At 51.8% G+C, this 13,866-nt stretch overlaps 1 protein-coding gene across 1 annotated transcript; it reads right to left on the reverse strand.

Annotated features, from left to right (window-relative positions):
• Window positions 1–118: 118 nt before the first annotated feature.
• Itpkc (inositol-trisphosphate 3-kinase C) lies at window positions 119–13,820 on the reverse strand. Its single transcript, XM_042667929.1, has 7 exons — window positions 12,502–13,820; window positions 8,055–8,154; window positions 6,978–7,191; window positions 5,686–5,890; window positions 3,887–3,988; window positions 3,061–3,132; window positions 119–1,399 (listed from the first exon to the last, which is right to left on the reverse strand). The coding sequence occupies exons 1-7, from the start codon at window positions 13,648–13,650 to the stop codon at window positions 1,196–1,198; spliced, it is 2,046 nt and encodes a 681-aa protein (XP_042523863.1). The 5' UTR covers window positions 13,651–13,820; the 3' UTR covers window positions 119–1,195.
• Window positions 13,821–13,866: the final 46 nt, after the last annotated feature.

Below are 13,866 nucleotides of genomic sequence, written 5' to 3' on the forward strand. Positions count from 1 at the left end.
AGATGTGGACTGAGTCAGCCCTGAGCCTGCTTCTCTGTTCTAGCACTAAAACATAGAATACGAATGTGAACCCACATACCCCAGATACAAAGGAAAAAAAAAAAAACAACCCACCATATTGACTTTGTCCTGTTTATTGGGGTGTTGTGGGTAAAGGCGCAGTGAAGCCATTTGCCTCAAACCCCTTCCCACCCAACCCCCCAATCTAACAACTACCTAGTTTATAAATACATAGGAAGATGATCAGTAGAAAAGGACAGGGCCATCTTCTCAGCCCTGCAGCCCAGATCCTTGGCTTGGGAAACAAGTCGGTGGCCATCTGTCCTCCCTTTGGCCAGGAAGCCAAAGTCACAGATGCTGCAGCCGTGGAACAGTGGACACATCTGCCACACCCAAGGTTCTGGAATCTTTGGTGTAGACCTTGGACTGCAGGCCCAAGGTCATGGCCAGCACCTCCACCTGTGCTTCTGGGCCACCTGCCCTTTCACTGGGGGGGGGGGGCCCTCGGGGGGGGGGGCCCTCCTGAGCAAGGCCACGGGGATTCCCAAGGAAAAAAACCTGTTACCCTGGCCTCAGAAACCCCCTTCCTGCAGCCCCAGTGTGCTGAGAGGAAGGACCCCCAAAGCCCCAGGGCAGGGGGCTGACAGGAAGAGGAGGCAGTCCAGAGGCTGGATCTGGTGCACCAAGGAATGAGGTTGTGCTGGTCACAGTGCCAGCAGGCAGGTGGCTGTGATTTGGGTGTGTGGCAGATCAGGGGAGTCCTCAGAGGAAAAGGGAGGATCCCAAAGAGCCAGGCTGTAGGGAATGGCTGTGCCCCACCCAGGAACTTCAGACCCGGGCAGTGTCAGCAGGTGCCCTGCAGTGTCCTGCCCTGTCACTCAGCACTTGGACAGCCTCCAGAGAGAATGGAGACTTGGCCCCATGTTTGTAAATGATGCCTGATCTGGGAACCAGGAAGGGCTCACAAGGGTGGCCACAGGTCATCCCAGCTATCAGGAGAAGCCTTCCCTGGGTCAGGAGACCTGGTATTTTCCCAAGACCATAGCAGAGCCCGCTGCTGCCTAGTGTTCCAGGGCCTTAAGACCTTCCACACACGGGTCTTGTGCCACCAGCTCAGACTCCCACGGAATCTTGGGGCTCCTCCCAAGCCAGAGGAGTGCCATCCCATGAATGAGCCTGGCAGCTTATGGGTAGGTCAACTCTGGACCAGTCCCTGAAGGAGGCCTATCAAGTTGTCCAGACCCCAGAGGTAGCCGTCCTCTCGGTTGCCCTCGGCCCAGGGCAGCCTGTGGCTGAGCGTCTGGTGGTCAGGCAGGGCCACCGTCTTGCCAAAGTCGATCATCCACACCTTGGCCAGGCCAGTGTGGTCATGTACAAAGAGAAGGGAGCTGCCCACCACCTGTAGGGGAGAGACAGACAGTGAGGAAGGAGTGGGCAAAGGTCTAAGTTTATGCCCTGGCTGGCAGGAGAAATGGCTGGTAGATGGCATGATCCTTGGTCCCAGCTGGCCTGAGTTCTGTGACTGACTGTCACAGGGCTGTCTTGGAGAGATGGTTTAATCTCTGTGTGTGCTTCCTTCTATACAAAGCAAGGGTACAGCAGGGCACCAGTGGCTCCTGCCTGTCACCCTAGCTACTCAGGAGGCTGCAATCAGAGGATCCAGGTTCAAAGCCAGCCCAGACAGAAAAATCTGTGAGACTTTTATCTCCAATGAACTAGCAAAAAAGCCAGAAGCAGATGTGTGGCTCAAGTATTAGAATGCCTGCCTAGCAAGGGCAAGCCCTGAGTTTAAACCCGAGTACTACCAAAAAAAAAAAAAAAGTTGCGTCACCAAACTGGCAAAACCACACAGAGGCACAGAGCAACAGAGTTGAGAGGGAACCCTCAGGCCTTCCCTTTGTGATTGCCATTTAATGCCTGAAGGCAGGGACAAGGATAACAAAGGTGACATTTGTTTAAAAACAAACATGACAGTGACAGCTGGCACCTACTAATGGTTTACTCGGGGCTGGGCTCTCATGAATTTGCCTGTCATCCTCTCTCTGCCCACGTGGCAGGGGTGTTGTCCCTTGTCCTCCAGGTATGGACATTGAGACTGCCTGGAACGGCTGCCAGGCTCGGGAGGCTAGGGAGGGGGCCAAGCTGGGATTGGAACCTAGGTCCACCTGACTCCCAGGTCTCTGGATCTCTGGGGAGATTGGGACATCAGGAAAGAGAGGAAAGAAGCTGAGGGTCAGATGAAGGAGCCTGGTGAGCAGAGGATGCTCACCAAGGGCGAGGACACCTCTTCATAGATTTCCCAACCCCTCTCAGCAGTATGTTTCCCAGGAAAGATGGTGTGGGAATGTGGGTGATACAACAATGGCGCCTGACACCAAATAAAGAAGACATAAAAACAGACACTATAAATAATTACTGTCTCCTCGTTGCTGAGGAAGCGGAGATCCACAGGATTGAGGTTCAAAGTTAGCCTGGGCAGAAAGATCTGTGAGATTCTATCTCCACTTAACCAGCAAAATGCTAGACTGAAGGTGTGGCTCAAGTGGTAAAGCACTAATCATAAGCAAAAAAGTTGAGCAGTAGGGCAGGCCCCTGAGTTCAAGCCTGAGTATTAGGACAAAAAGGAAAAAAAAAACTTCTTGTCAGAGCTGGAATGATTTGTATGCCCCCAAAATCAGTCTCCAGTGGTTCTGTCATACCTCAGTAACAATGAAAGTTGTTCCTGTCTGTGTCCTGGAGCCCAGCCAAGCTTTGGGGTCTCTCTTGTTTTTATTGTTGGTTATGGGGCTTGAACTCACAGCCTGGCTACTGTCCCTGAACTCTTTTGCTCACTTGAGCCAGAACACCACTTTGCGTTTTCTGGTGGTTAACTGGAGAGTCTCATGGACTTTCCCACCCAAGCTAGCTTTGAACAGCGATCCTCAGCCTCTTGAGTAGCTAGGATGGCAGGCGTGAGCCATCGACACCCAGCAGGGCCTCCCTTTTATCTCTGTCCACGGTCCCCACATGCTGCCTGGCCCACCACCCTCATGTACACCCACGGTGTCCAGGGGCTCGCACCTCATGGGTCCTGAAGAAGGGGGAGGTCTCCAGAGCTTCTCGAAGTTCTTCTAGCCGGGCCACGTACTTTCTCTGAGTGGGAAAGGATAGGTGTCTTGGTTAGAGACTTGTCAGCCACCTAGAGGCCTCCCCAAAGTGGGAAATGGGTGGGACTCATTGGAGTGGCACAGACAAGAGTGAAGCATGTTATACAGTCCCTTGCAATGAAAGGCTGGACCTGTTTCTCTTTCCTTTTCTCTTTGGTTGATATGGGGCTTGAACTTGGGGCCTGGGGACTATCCCTGAGCTCTTTTGCTCAAGGTTAGCACTCTACCACTTTGAGCCACAGCTCCACTTCCAGTTTTTGAGTGGTTAATTGGAGACAAGAGTCTCACAGACTTTCCTGCCCTGGCTGGCTTTGAACCATGATCCTTAGATCTTAGCCTCCCGAGTAACTAGGATTGCAGGCATAAGCCACCAGTGCCGGGCTTTCCCTTTCCTTTTGGTTTGGCCTAGTCATGTGCCATGACCTGCCCAGCCCAACAGAATGCAGCCATTCCAGGCCCGGGTACCAGGAAGGCCTGCTCTCTTGGCTTGTTGTTCCCAAGGTGAGAAGCAGCTGGACTGGTCTGCTCCATCAGGACAGATGGCCATTTTGAGCCAAGACAATGAGCCAGCAGGCAGACACCCAAGTCAAGCCAGGCTGGACACTGCCAGCCTGGGCCAAGCCACCAGCTGACTGTGAGCTCTGAGCAAAGCATGCCAGCAGCAGCCCAGGCCCAGAGCTAAATGACTTGAAGTGACAATAGATGGTGGCTGCATTTAGAGACAAGGACATTCCACTTACCAGAATCCCATGGTCCCTGTCCACAAAGTCATCCAACACCTTCGTCACCTGCTCAAGCGCCTGCGTCTTCTTGAAGTTGGTGTTGCAGTGGCCATCAGCTTTCTGCAAGAAGGGTGAAGGAGTGTTGTCAATGCTGTGATTGTGGGCCCGCCCCCCTCCCCATGGGCCTCCAAGATGCCTACTCTATGTTTAAGGCAAACAAGTCCACCTGCCTGGCCCAGCTCAACCCAGCTCCAAAGTCTTAACTTGGGGGAGAGGTGTACTGGGATTTGAACTCAAGGTCTTGGGTTGTTAGGCAGGCTCTAGACTACTTCAGCCATACATCCAGCCCTTTGGGCTTTAGGTGTTTTTCAAATAGTATCCTGCGTATATGCCCAGCTGTTTTGTACTGTGATTCTTCTATTTAGGCTTCCTGCATAGCTGGAATGATAGGTACACTCTACCATGCTCAGCTCTTTATTGAGAACTTGTGAACTTTTTGCCTGGGCTAGCATTGAACATAATCCTCTCAATCTCTGCTTCCTTCCCAAGTAGCCAGGATTATAGGTGTGACCCACTGTGCTCAGCTCTCAGCCTAACTTTGATTGGGCCAGTTTAGCCAGCCAGGCTTTTAGAGAATAGGGTTCTGACTTTTGGTTGTGACTATGACAGTCTCTAACTGGATAGTCTTAAATCAGCTCAGCTTCAGGTGCCCTATCTGGAAAACGGAAGTGTATTTGGATCTTCTTCCTAAAGCTGATGTGAGGCTTGGAGGAGACTTGGGTGTAGGGTACAGGGGATGGGGCATGGTGTCTGGCTTCTATACACTTTCCCTCTTTTCTTTTTTCTTCTCTCTCTCTTTTTTCTTTTTCTTTTTTTTTGGTTCCAGTACTGGGGCTTGAATTGAGGGCCTAGGAGCTGTCCCTGAGCTCTTTTGCTCAAGGCTAGCTCTTGGCAACTTGAGCCACAGCTCCACTTTTGGCTTTTTGTGGTTAGTTGGAGATAAGAGTCTCTGACTTTTCTTGCCTAGCTGGCTTTGAACCATGATCCTCAGCTCTCAGCCTACTGAATACCTAGGATTACAGGCATGAGCCAGTTGTGCCTGGCTTGCTTTATTTATTATTTTATTTCTCTCCAGTAGCACCCAGGATCTTGCAGATACTAGGTAAGCCCTCTTCACTGAGCTACAATCACAGCTCACCCTTTTGTTAAGAGAGGTCTGACTCTGTAGCTTAGCTTAACCTGAAACTCATAGTGCAGACTGGTCTTGAAATCACAATCCTCCTGGCCTCAGCTTCCCAGGTGCTGGGATTACAGCCATGCACCATCACACCTGGCTTATTTCTTGACTGTTCAAATTACATTTTGAAATAGCTATTTTAAAAGTAATAAAAAGAAGGGGAAAAGGAATGCAAAAAAGAAAAAATAGAAATCTTTAATCTTCATAGCAAAGAGGAAAGAACTTCCTAGAGAACTGGAGGTCATGACCAGAGGATATGAGGAGCTGAGGAGCCCAAGGAGTCTAGGATAGTAGAAGATACAAGGTTGGACTTGACCATGGCCATAAAGAGCAAGAGGAGAAGATGATACGTCTCTTGGGCATTGCTGGCTCATGCCTGTAATCCTAGCTACTCAGGAGGCTGAGATCTGAGCATCTCTACAGGGGTGAAAGAAAAGTGGAGTCTTCCTCAGACCTGGCCTGTCCATCCTCCAAGTCCTGCTTCTCACTCACAGCTGTGTCTTTCTAGCCTCTTAGCCTCCCCTGCTCTGTAGGAAGCACAGCCCCACGTCTGGTTCTGCTGTCAGTGGCAGGCTCTCACCTTGATGCCCTCGATCCGGAAGCCCAGTGTAGAGCTAGAGCTCACGGTTTCCCTCCACTGCATGTAGCGGGGCTTGGTGACAGCGCCCTGAGCATGCTCCTCTGGGGTGGGGGCTCCAGGGTCCACAGCCACCATCTTCTCATACATGTCCTTCCGGGGCCGGGGCCTCTCCCGGGCCTTTGCCAGTTCTTCTTCCAGGTAGGTTCTGAGCACACAAGGATGAGACAAAGAAAATCAGAAGGCACACGGCTGGCAGGTTTATCCTTCCTTACATGAAGACACAGTTCAAGCTATGATGGGTTAGAATATGTAAATAAAGCTGGGTGCCAGTGGCTCATGCCTGTCATCATAGCTACTCAGGATGAAATATGAGGTGCAGGGTTTGAATACATACCAGGCAGGAAACTTTGTAAGACTCTTATCTCTAATAAACTACCAAAAAGCCAGAAGTGGAGATGTGGCTCAAGTGGTAGACCACTAGCCTTAAGTGAAAAAGCTCAGGAACATCTCCCAGGTTCTAAGTTCAAGCCCCACAACCCACACCAATTTTTTTTTTTGGGGGGGGGAGTCGGTCGTGGGGGCTGAACTCTGGGCCTGGGTGCTTTCTCTTAGCTCTTAGCTCAAGGCTAGCACTCTACCACTTGAGCCACAGCGCCACTTCCAGCTTTTTCTGCATATATGGTGCTAAGGAATCGAACCCAGGGCCTCATGCATGCAAGGCAAGCACTCTACCACTGAGCCACCTTCCCAGCCCCAAACTTTTTTTTTTTTTAAATAACACACACACAAGCCAGACACCAGTGCTCACATCTATAATCTTAGCTACTCAGGAGCCTGAGATCTGAGGATCACGGTTCAAAGCCAGCCCAGGTAGTAAAGTCTGTGAGACTCTTATCTCCAATAAACTACACAGAAAAAGCTGGAAATGGCACTGTGGCTCAAGTGGTAGAGTACCAGCCTTGAGCAGAGAGAGGCTCAGGGACAGAGCCCAGGCTCTGAGTTCAAGCCCCAGGACAGGAAAAAAAAAAAAAAAAAAAATCACACACACACACACACACACACACACACACACACACACACACACACACACACAGAGAGAAAGAGAGAGAGAGAGAGAGAGAACAATAGCAATCAAGACCACGAAGGAATCCCTCTGCATAACCATCAGAAGGATTTAAGTAGTAAAACAACACCAAGTACTGGAGGGGGGGGGAGATGGAACAAGGGGAGTCACACCACCTCACCCCACCCACACACACCCTCCACCCCATCCAATGCTGCCCAGACTCTACCGGCTGCCCATCTTGCAGTCCATGATGGAGGGACCCTCAAAGTCTGCCAGGAGATCCTCCATCTGATTGAAGGCCTGGCCATCACGATGCACCATCCCATAATAAGCAGGCACAAAGGGCCGCAGGGGGTCACTCATCAGCTGTTCCAGACTGCGCTGCTCACACTGACAGAAGCGTTTCAGAATCCGACCATCCTCCCCTGCCTGGAAATTCCCTAAAGGCAGTAGGACCAAGGGGCCAGTCAGAAACTGGTTCGAGAGACTCCCCAGCCACCCCTCCAAGCCCACTCCCATCTCCCTGCAAGCCAACACCCTGCCTGACTCCATCCATGCAGCAGTCCTCGAAGAGTTTGGGTAGCCATGGCAATGGATGGAAAAAGCGAGGTCCAAGAAGGGAAGGTAACCTTCCCAGGGCCACTCATGAATAAAAAGCAGAGTGATTTGGATACAGGTGGTTCACACCTGTTATACAGGAGGCTGAGGTTTGAGGAGCATAGGTCAAAGCCAACCAGGCAGTAAAGTCTAGGGGACTCATCTCCAAATAAAAAAAAGCCAGAAGTGGAACCATGACTCAAGTGGTGGAGCACTAGCCTTGAGTGAAAATGGTTAGACTCAGTGCCCAGGATCTGAGTTCAAGCCCTTGTATTGGCACGCGCACACTCGCACACGCGCGCGCGCACACACACACACACACACACAAATTAGCCTGTAGCCTGACATAAGAATGCCCAGTTCAGGGCTGCGGTGAGTTTTGTTACATCTGTAATTGCAGCTTCTCGGGAGGCAGAAACAGGAAGATCATGGTTGGTCTAGTTTGAGACCAACCAGGAAAAGTAAAATTTAGTGAGACTCTCTAAAGCCAAAAGACTGGAGGTGTGGCACAAGTGGTAAAGCACCTGCCTGGCAAGTGAGAGGTACTGAGTTAAAAAATGCCTAGGCCTGGGGCCTGAGTATTCCTCAGACTTGCTCTAAGAGATGTGACTGTCACCTCACCAAAGCCATTTTATAGGCAGGGAAACTAAGAATTAGGGAGACCAGACCTCTGCCCACCCTCTGCCCCCCTCCTCCCAGTTCTCACCAGCGTGTCCTGAGAGCTGGACCCAAGGGTAGTGTTTACGGAAGGACACCACAAAGGGCGAATACTTCAGCACCGTCTTCAGCTTCTTCCAGGGTTTGGTCTGTGGGGCAGATAAGGCTGGATTGAGGACAGAGGCCAGGGAAGGGAAAGGCTGGAAAACAAGGTGGACCTGGGGTCTTGCTGGGACCAGAGCCCTTTCCTGTGGTCAAGTTTGTTGGGTGAGGGGACCTCATAGAGGTTAGACATCATAAGATCACCAATGGTGTGAACAAAGGTAGGGAAAGTATTGCTGCCTCTGTTCTTTGTTTTGTACTTTTCTTGTGAGTAATAATAAGTATTATTGGGCTGGGAGGGAGGCAGGGAGGGAGGGGAGGGAAGGAAGCAAGCAAGCCAGTGGAGTGTGATAGAGCACAGTCTAAGCAGGCACAAACCCTGGGGAAACAAAGGAAGAAAGAAAGAGAGAAAGAGAGAAAGAAAGAAAGAAAGAGAGAGAGAGAGAGAGAGGGAGGGAGGGAAGGAGGGAAGGAAGGAAGGAAGGAAGAGGGGAGAGGGAGGGAGAAAGCAACTTAGTCACAGGATTTAGCTGTATTATTCTGCACTGCCTCAACCAAGAGCCAGGGCCTGATTCAGGCAGGCAAGTATGTCAGTCCATCTGACTGTCTATTCCACAGGCACACAGACACCTGTCTCCTGAGCAGGTCTTGGGAGGTGGGTCTTCTCCAGGAGGAAGTTGTGTCCTCCTCCTGCCCCCCACCCTGCAGAGTTAAGGGGGTTCTTTCTCTCTCTCTCTCTCTTCCCCCCCCCCCCAACAGAGATCTCAGCTACCAGCTGCCAGGGTAGGAGACTAAGGAGGGACTGGAGCTGGACAGAAGAGGCTGTTCCTAGATGATTAATCGAGGTTCCTGTTTACTAGGCACCTGGAACATTCCAGACACAATGACAAATACGCCAGAGTGCCATACCCTATTTACTCCTAAAAATACAACCCTGGGAAGACAGTGGGGCCAGCCGTGTCACCCAGGAGGAAGCTGGCTCAGAGAGGTGAAGTCACTCTCCTAATGCCACTCAGCACAGTGCTGGCCTTCTGACTTGGGTCTGACCCCATGAGCCCACAAGGGCAGGAAGGGACCATGCCACTGTCATAGATATGTGTCCCCACCACACCGCCTATAGACACATAGTAGATGCTCCAGAAACAGTGCTCAGAGTAAAGGATATTCATCAAGACTGTCTGGCTCTGCAGCCCTGGCTGGCCTTGAGCATCTACTGCCTCAGCCTTCAAATGGTTGGAACTACAGGTGTGCACTATGACACCCAATTTGAGGTGATCTTTTCTTCTTTCTTTCTTTTTTGTCAGTCGTGGGGCCTGAACTCTGGGCCTGGGCGCTGTCCCTCAGCTCTTCAACTCAAGGCTAGTGTTCTACCACTTGAGCCACAGCGCCACTTCTGGTTTTGTTCTGCTTATGTGGTGCTGAGGAATCAAACCCAGGGCCTCACCCATGCAAGGCAAGCACTCTATCACTGAGCCAACTTCCCAGCCCTCTTCTTCCCCTCTTTTCCTCTCCTTTCTTCCTTTTTTTCCACAAAGCTCTAGATAGAATCCAGGACCTCTAACCTGCTTTGCCACTGACTCTCCTGCCCTTTCTCTTTTATCTTAGGTCCAAGGGTTAAGTATTCAGATATGTTCAGGACAGTGTCAGCAACTATGTTCCCTCATCCTGGAAGCTTTTACTGATAGCTCTGGTTTGGCCAATCCTATCTTCTAGGCTCCCACACCTTTCTGGATTTCTGCCATCTGCCCTGCCCGTGCTGAATTGCCAATGTCTGGAGATGGGCTGTGTCTCCCTCCCCACCAGCCTGGGAGAACAGTCCTGCCGTGTTCTCCCTCTCAGCAAAGCCAGCAGTAAGCCAGACACACAGTAGGAGCTCAGAGAATGACTAGTGTCTGATCAGGACAGGAAGGTGAGGAGGGAAAGAAAAGAAGGGAGGAAGGAAAGGAAGAAGGGAGAGAGGAAGGAAGCTGGCTATGTGTTTTGAGGTCAGATGGAATTTCCAAATGAAGGGAGAAGGAAACAAGGGAAAAGCACGCGGTCAGTGGGAAGAGCTTGAGCAATGACTGGTGGGGAGGCGGGAAAGTGGCAGAATGTTCTTGGACACTATGTACTCGGGTTAGTTACAGCAGAGGGGCGGGTCAGGAGAGGGATGGCGGGCCACTGGAAAGAGGCCTGAGACAAAACAGGAAAAACAGCAATGCTGAGCACGAGCAGCACTCAGGAAGACATCTCACCAGAGGAAGAGTGGGGCCCGCAGGCTCCACAGAGGTAGCTTCCAAAAACATGAGGAAGGGGCTGGGAAGGTGGTTCAGTGGTAGAGTGCTTGCCTAGCATGCATGAAGCTCTGGGTTTGATTCCTCAGTACCACATGCACAGAAAAAGCCGGAAGTGGTGCTGTGGGTCTAGTGGTAGAGTGCTAGCCTTCAGCACAAGCAGCTCAGGGACAGTGCCCAGACCCTGAGTTCAAGCCCCAAGAATGGCCAAAAGAAAAAAAAAAAAAAAAAGATGAGGAAAAGCTAGAGACAGGGAGGCCTGGGAAAAAGACAAGTGAGGGATGGATCTGCATCCTTACAGGGGTTAAAAATGACAGGTTTGAAACTCAAGCAGGACTGAGAACCCTGAGCAAGTGACATCACCTTTCTGTACTTCAGTTTCCTTATCTGTAAGATGGAGATAACTGTCCCCACTTGGCTGCTGTCTGAATTCAGAGGTAACACAAAGCACTTAGAATATTGCCTGGTGATCCCAAGAACTGTAAGCGTATCAAAAGTTCAAGTCCAGCCTAGGACACATAGGGAGACATGTCTAAAAAATATAAAATAATTTTTTTGGTCGGTTGTGTCCTCAGCTCTTTAGCTCAAGGCGAGTGCTCTACCATTTGAGCCACAGTGCCACTTCCAGTTTTCTGAGTGGTTTATTGGAGATAAGAGTCTCAAGGACTTTTGTGCCCAGGCTGGCTTTGAACTGCAATTCTCAGATCTCAGCCTCCTGAGTAGCTAGGATTAACAGGCGTGAGCCACCAGCAGCCGGTAAATAAATATTTTTTAAAGGGTCTACACCTTAATCACAGTATCTACATTATAGGACTGCTGTGAAGAGTAAATTAACCACAGCAGAGAGCAGAGAGGCTACACAGGGTCAGGCAGGAGAAAGAGTCAGCATGAACTCTTTGTCACGGTTATTATTACTCTGTCATTGTTATTATTGTTTGGCACAACTGGGGGGAGGGGTTGAATGCAATCCAGGTAGCCACGCCTCCAGCCCCACTGTTATTCTTACTATCAGTCACCCACTTCCAGCTCAGCTGGTCTTAGATGCCAAAGAGATGAGAGTAGACATAAGAGTGATGGCAGAAAGCCCCTGAGGGCTCAGCTCAGTGCACGGGCACTGGCATGTCCAGGTAGGTCTGTGTATGAACACATCCCTTGGGCTGAACTGCGCTGAGGGCAGACTCCAGCTAGGGACTCAGAGGCTAGCTGGCAGACAGATGGACTGCACTCCCAGACACATGTGAAGCTTCCTTTCACACCTGCATCAGCTCCAACCTTCCCGCCCTCCCTCCCCAAACCTGTCCAGCAAGCCCTTCTGATTCACCTGGGAAGAGCCACACCCGAGCTCGGGGCCAGGGTGGAAGAGGTAAACAAGAGTTCCCAGGGTCCTTGGGGAGCTGGGGACTACAGGAAGATCAGGTGGGTCCCTGGCTAAGCTGAGCATTTTTAGGTTAGGGGTGTGTGTGTGATTGCATTCTATAGAAAAACGGGCAAAGGTATGAGGAAAGTTCATGACCACTTAAGGCAGAAGCCAGACTAAAACATCTAGGCAAGAAAGGGTACTCCATCTCCCTAATGTGTTCTTCATCTTCCCCAGATGATTCAAGTCAAGCTACAGACTCTGGCTGCAAAATTATGTAAATACACATATACCCAAACACACAATTGAGCAGGGTGCTTGTGGTTCCACACCTGAAATCCTAGCTACTCAGGAGATTGAGATCTGAGGATCAAGATTCAAAACCAGCCCGGGCAGGAAAGTCTGTGAAATTATCTCCAGTTAACCACCAAAAAGCAAAGATGTGGCTCAAGCAGTAGCACACCAGCCTTGAGTGGAAATAGCTAAGGGGTAGCACCCAGGCATTGAGAGTTCAAGCTCCAGTACTGGCACAAAAAATAGATTTACCAAAAAAAAAAAAACATTCAGTGAATCAGACCACCCCCCTCCCAGATTGATTCGCTGTAGACCCCAGAACTGGAGAAAGTGGGAAAAGGGGAAGGAGGGGATGTTGAAGATGCTAGGAGAACCCTCTGACAACTCGGCTATCAAAGGAGGTCATGGATGGGAGAGGTACCTCTCAAAGCGGGAGATGGAAAGAAGCCAAGAGGCTGAGTCCCACTCACCCCCGAGGGATCCTCAGGATCGCTGGTACCTCCACTCCCAGTCACCAGGTCATCCTCAGACTCATCAAAAGATGAAGCAGAGGAGAAGCCGCCACTGCTGCCCCCCTCAATCCGGGAGGAGAGTCCCACCGGTTGGGCATCAGGCTCAGGAGTTTCAGGGGTAATGATGAGGCGAGGGACAGAGGACAGGGAGCTGCACTCCAGGTGAGAACGGGGATGAGTCACCAACTCCTCAGGTTCTGGTTCTTCTAAAGAACCATCTCCATTAGGCTCCCCTAAAAGACAGTTTGTTCCAAGGGCTGTACACTGGGGACCATCGGTGCCATGCAGTCTCCAGGGACCATGTCTATCTTGTGTGGGGAAACCCTCAGTCCCAGGGTCTTTCCAAGATGTCTGAGTGTTTGCATGTTTGGGGGAGTCATCAGTATGTGAGTCTGTCCAGGAGCCTTCAGGATCCTGGGGTGTCTTGGAGCTATGGGCGTACAATTCTCTCCCTAAGCCATCGGCACTTGGTTTTGTTGAGAGGCAGGATCCATCTAGGTGAGTCCGGAGATTATCAGCCCAAGGTTGGATACCCTCTTGTTCCGTTTGCCACCCAAGTATTTCCAGCTCTGACCAGGGCTCATCAACCTTTGGCTGGGTGCAGAGATTGGCACAGTCTGGCTGAGCCTGGAGGTCGGATCTGTTTGGACCAGTCCAAACGCCATCTGTCGCAATCTCCGTCCAGGGACCGGCCATCTCCAGCTCTGGCCTGTGGTGGCTTCTTTTTCGATGTGTCTGGAGGCCGGACATGTCGGGTTCTGGATCGGGGCTGAGCTCCTCCGTCTCTCCGCTTCCTAAGCCAGCTGCTTCGGGCTCATCGGCTTGTCCATCTGTCCAGGATTCTGTCTGTGGAACGTCTGTCCGCACCTCCGGTCCCAGGCTGGTTCTTTCAGGCTCGGTGTGCAAGTGGAAGCCCTCTCTCCAGGCTGGAGGCCCGCCCCCCTCCGGCCGTCCCGTCGGGCCCCCAGCACTCGGCCCAGGTCGTTGCTGTCCCGGCTGCCGCCGCCGCCCACCTCGAGGCGTCTCCAGGCCCATGCGGGCCGTCGCCGCCGGCAGCGCCCCGGCCTCCGCCTCGCTCAGGCTCCCCCGGCACGGACAGCGCCTCATGCCCGCTCCCTCAGTTCGGGCTTCGGGCGGCTCGGCCCCCACTTGCTTTCCCCGGCTTTAAATCCCGTGAGGGGTGTGGCAGGGGAGCCCCGACTCGCGGGGTTCCGGCCCGCGGGAGCTCCAGCCCGCCCAGCCACACAGGGGTTAACCGATACTCCACCTCCCAGGGAAAGCCCCGAGGCCCCGCCCACAGGAAATGACGCTCACGTCCCTTCC

Source organism: Dipodomys spectabilis, unplaced genomic scaffold, assembly GCF_019054845.1.
Source record: "Dipodomys spectabilis isolate Male_0828 unplaced genomic scaffold, ASM1905484v1 ptg000422l, whole genome shotgun sequence".
Taxonomy (NCBI): Eukaryota; Metazoa; Chordata; class Mammalia; order Rodentia; family Heteromyidae; genus Dipodomys; species Dipodomys spectabilis.

What these genes read in the sequence shown, in the direction of transcription:
- Itpkc (XM_042667929.1), bottom strand. Translation starts at nt 13,650, where the DNA reads ATGAGGCGCTGTCCGTGCCGGGGGAGCCTGAGCGAGGCGGAGGCCGGG. An exon ending in CCAGCTCTCAGGACACGCTG is followed by an intron (nt 7,192 to 8,054) that starts GTGAGAACTGGG and finishes TACTGCCTTTAG; the next exon opens with GGAATTTCCAGGCAGGGGAG. An exon ending in TCCGGATCGAGGGCATCAAG is followed by an intron (nt 3,989 to 5,685) that starts GTGAGAGCCTGC and finishes CCCTTCTTGCAG; the next exon opens with AAAGCTGATGGCCACTGCAA.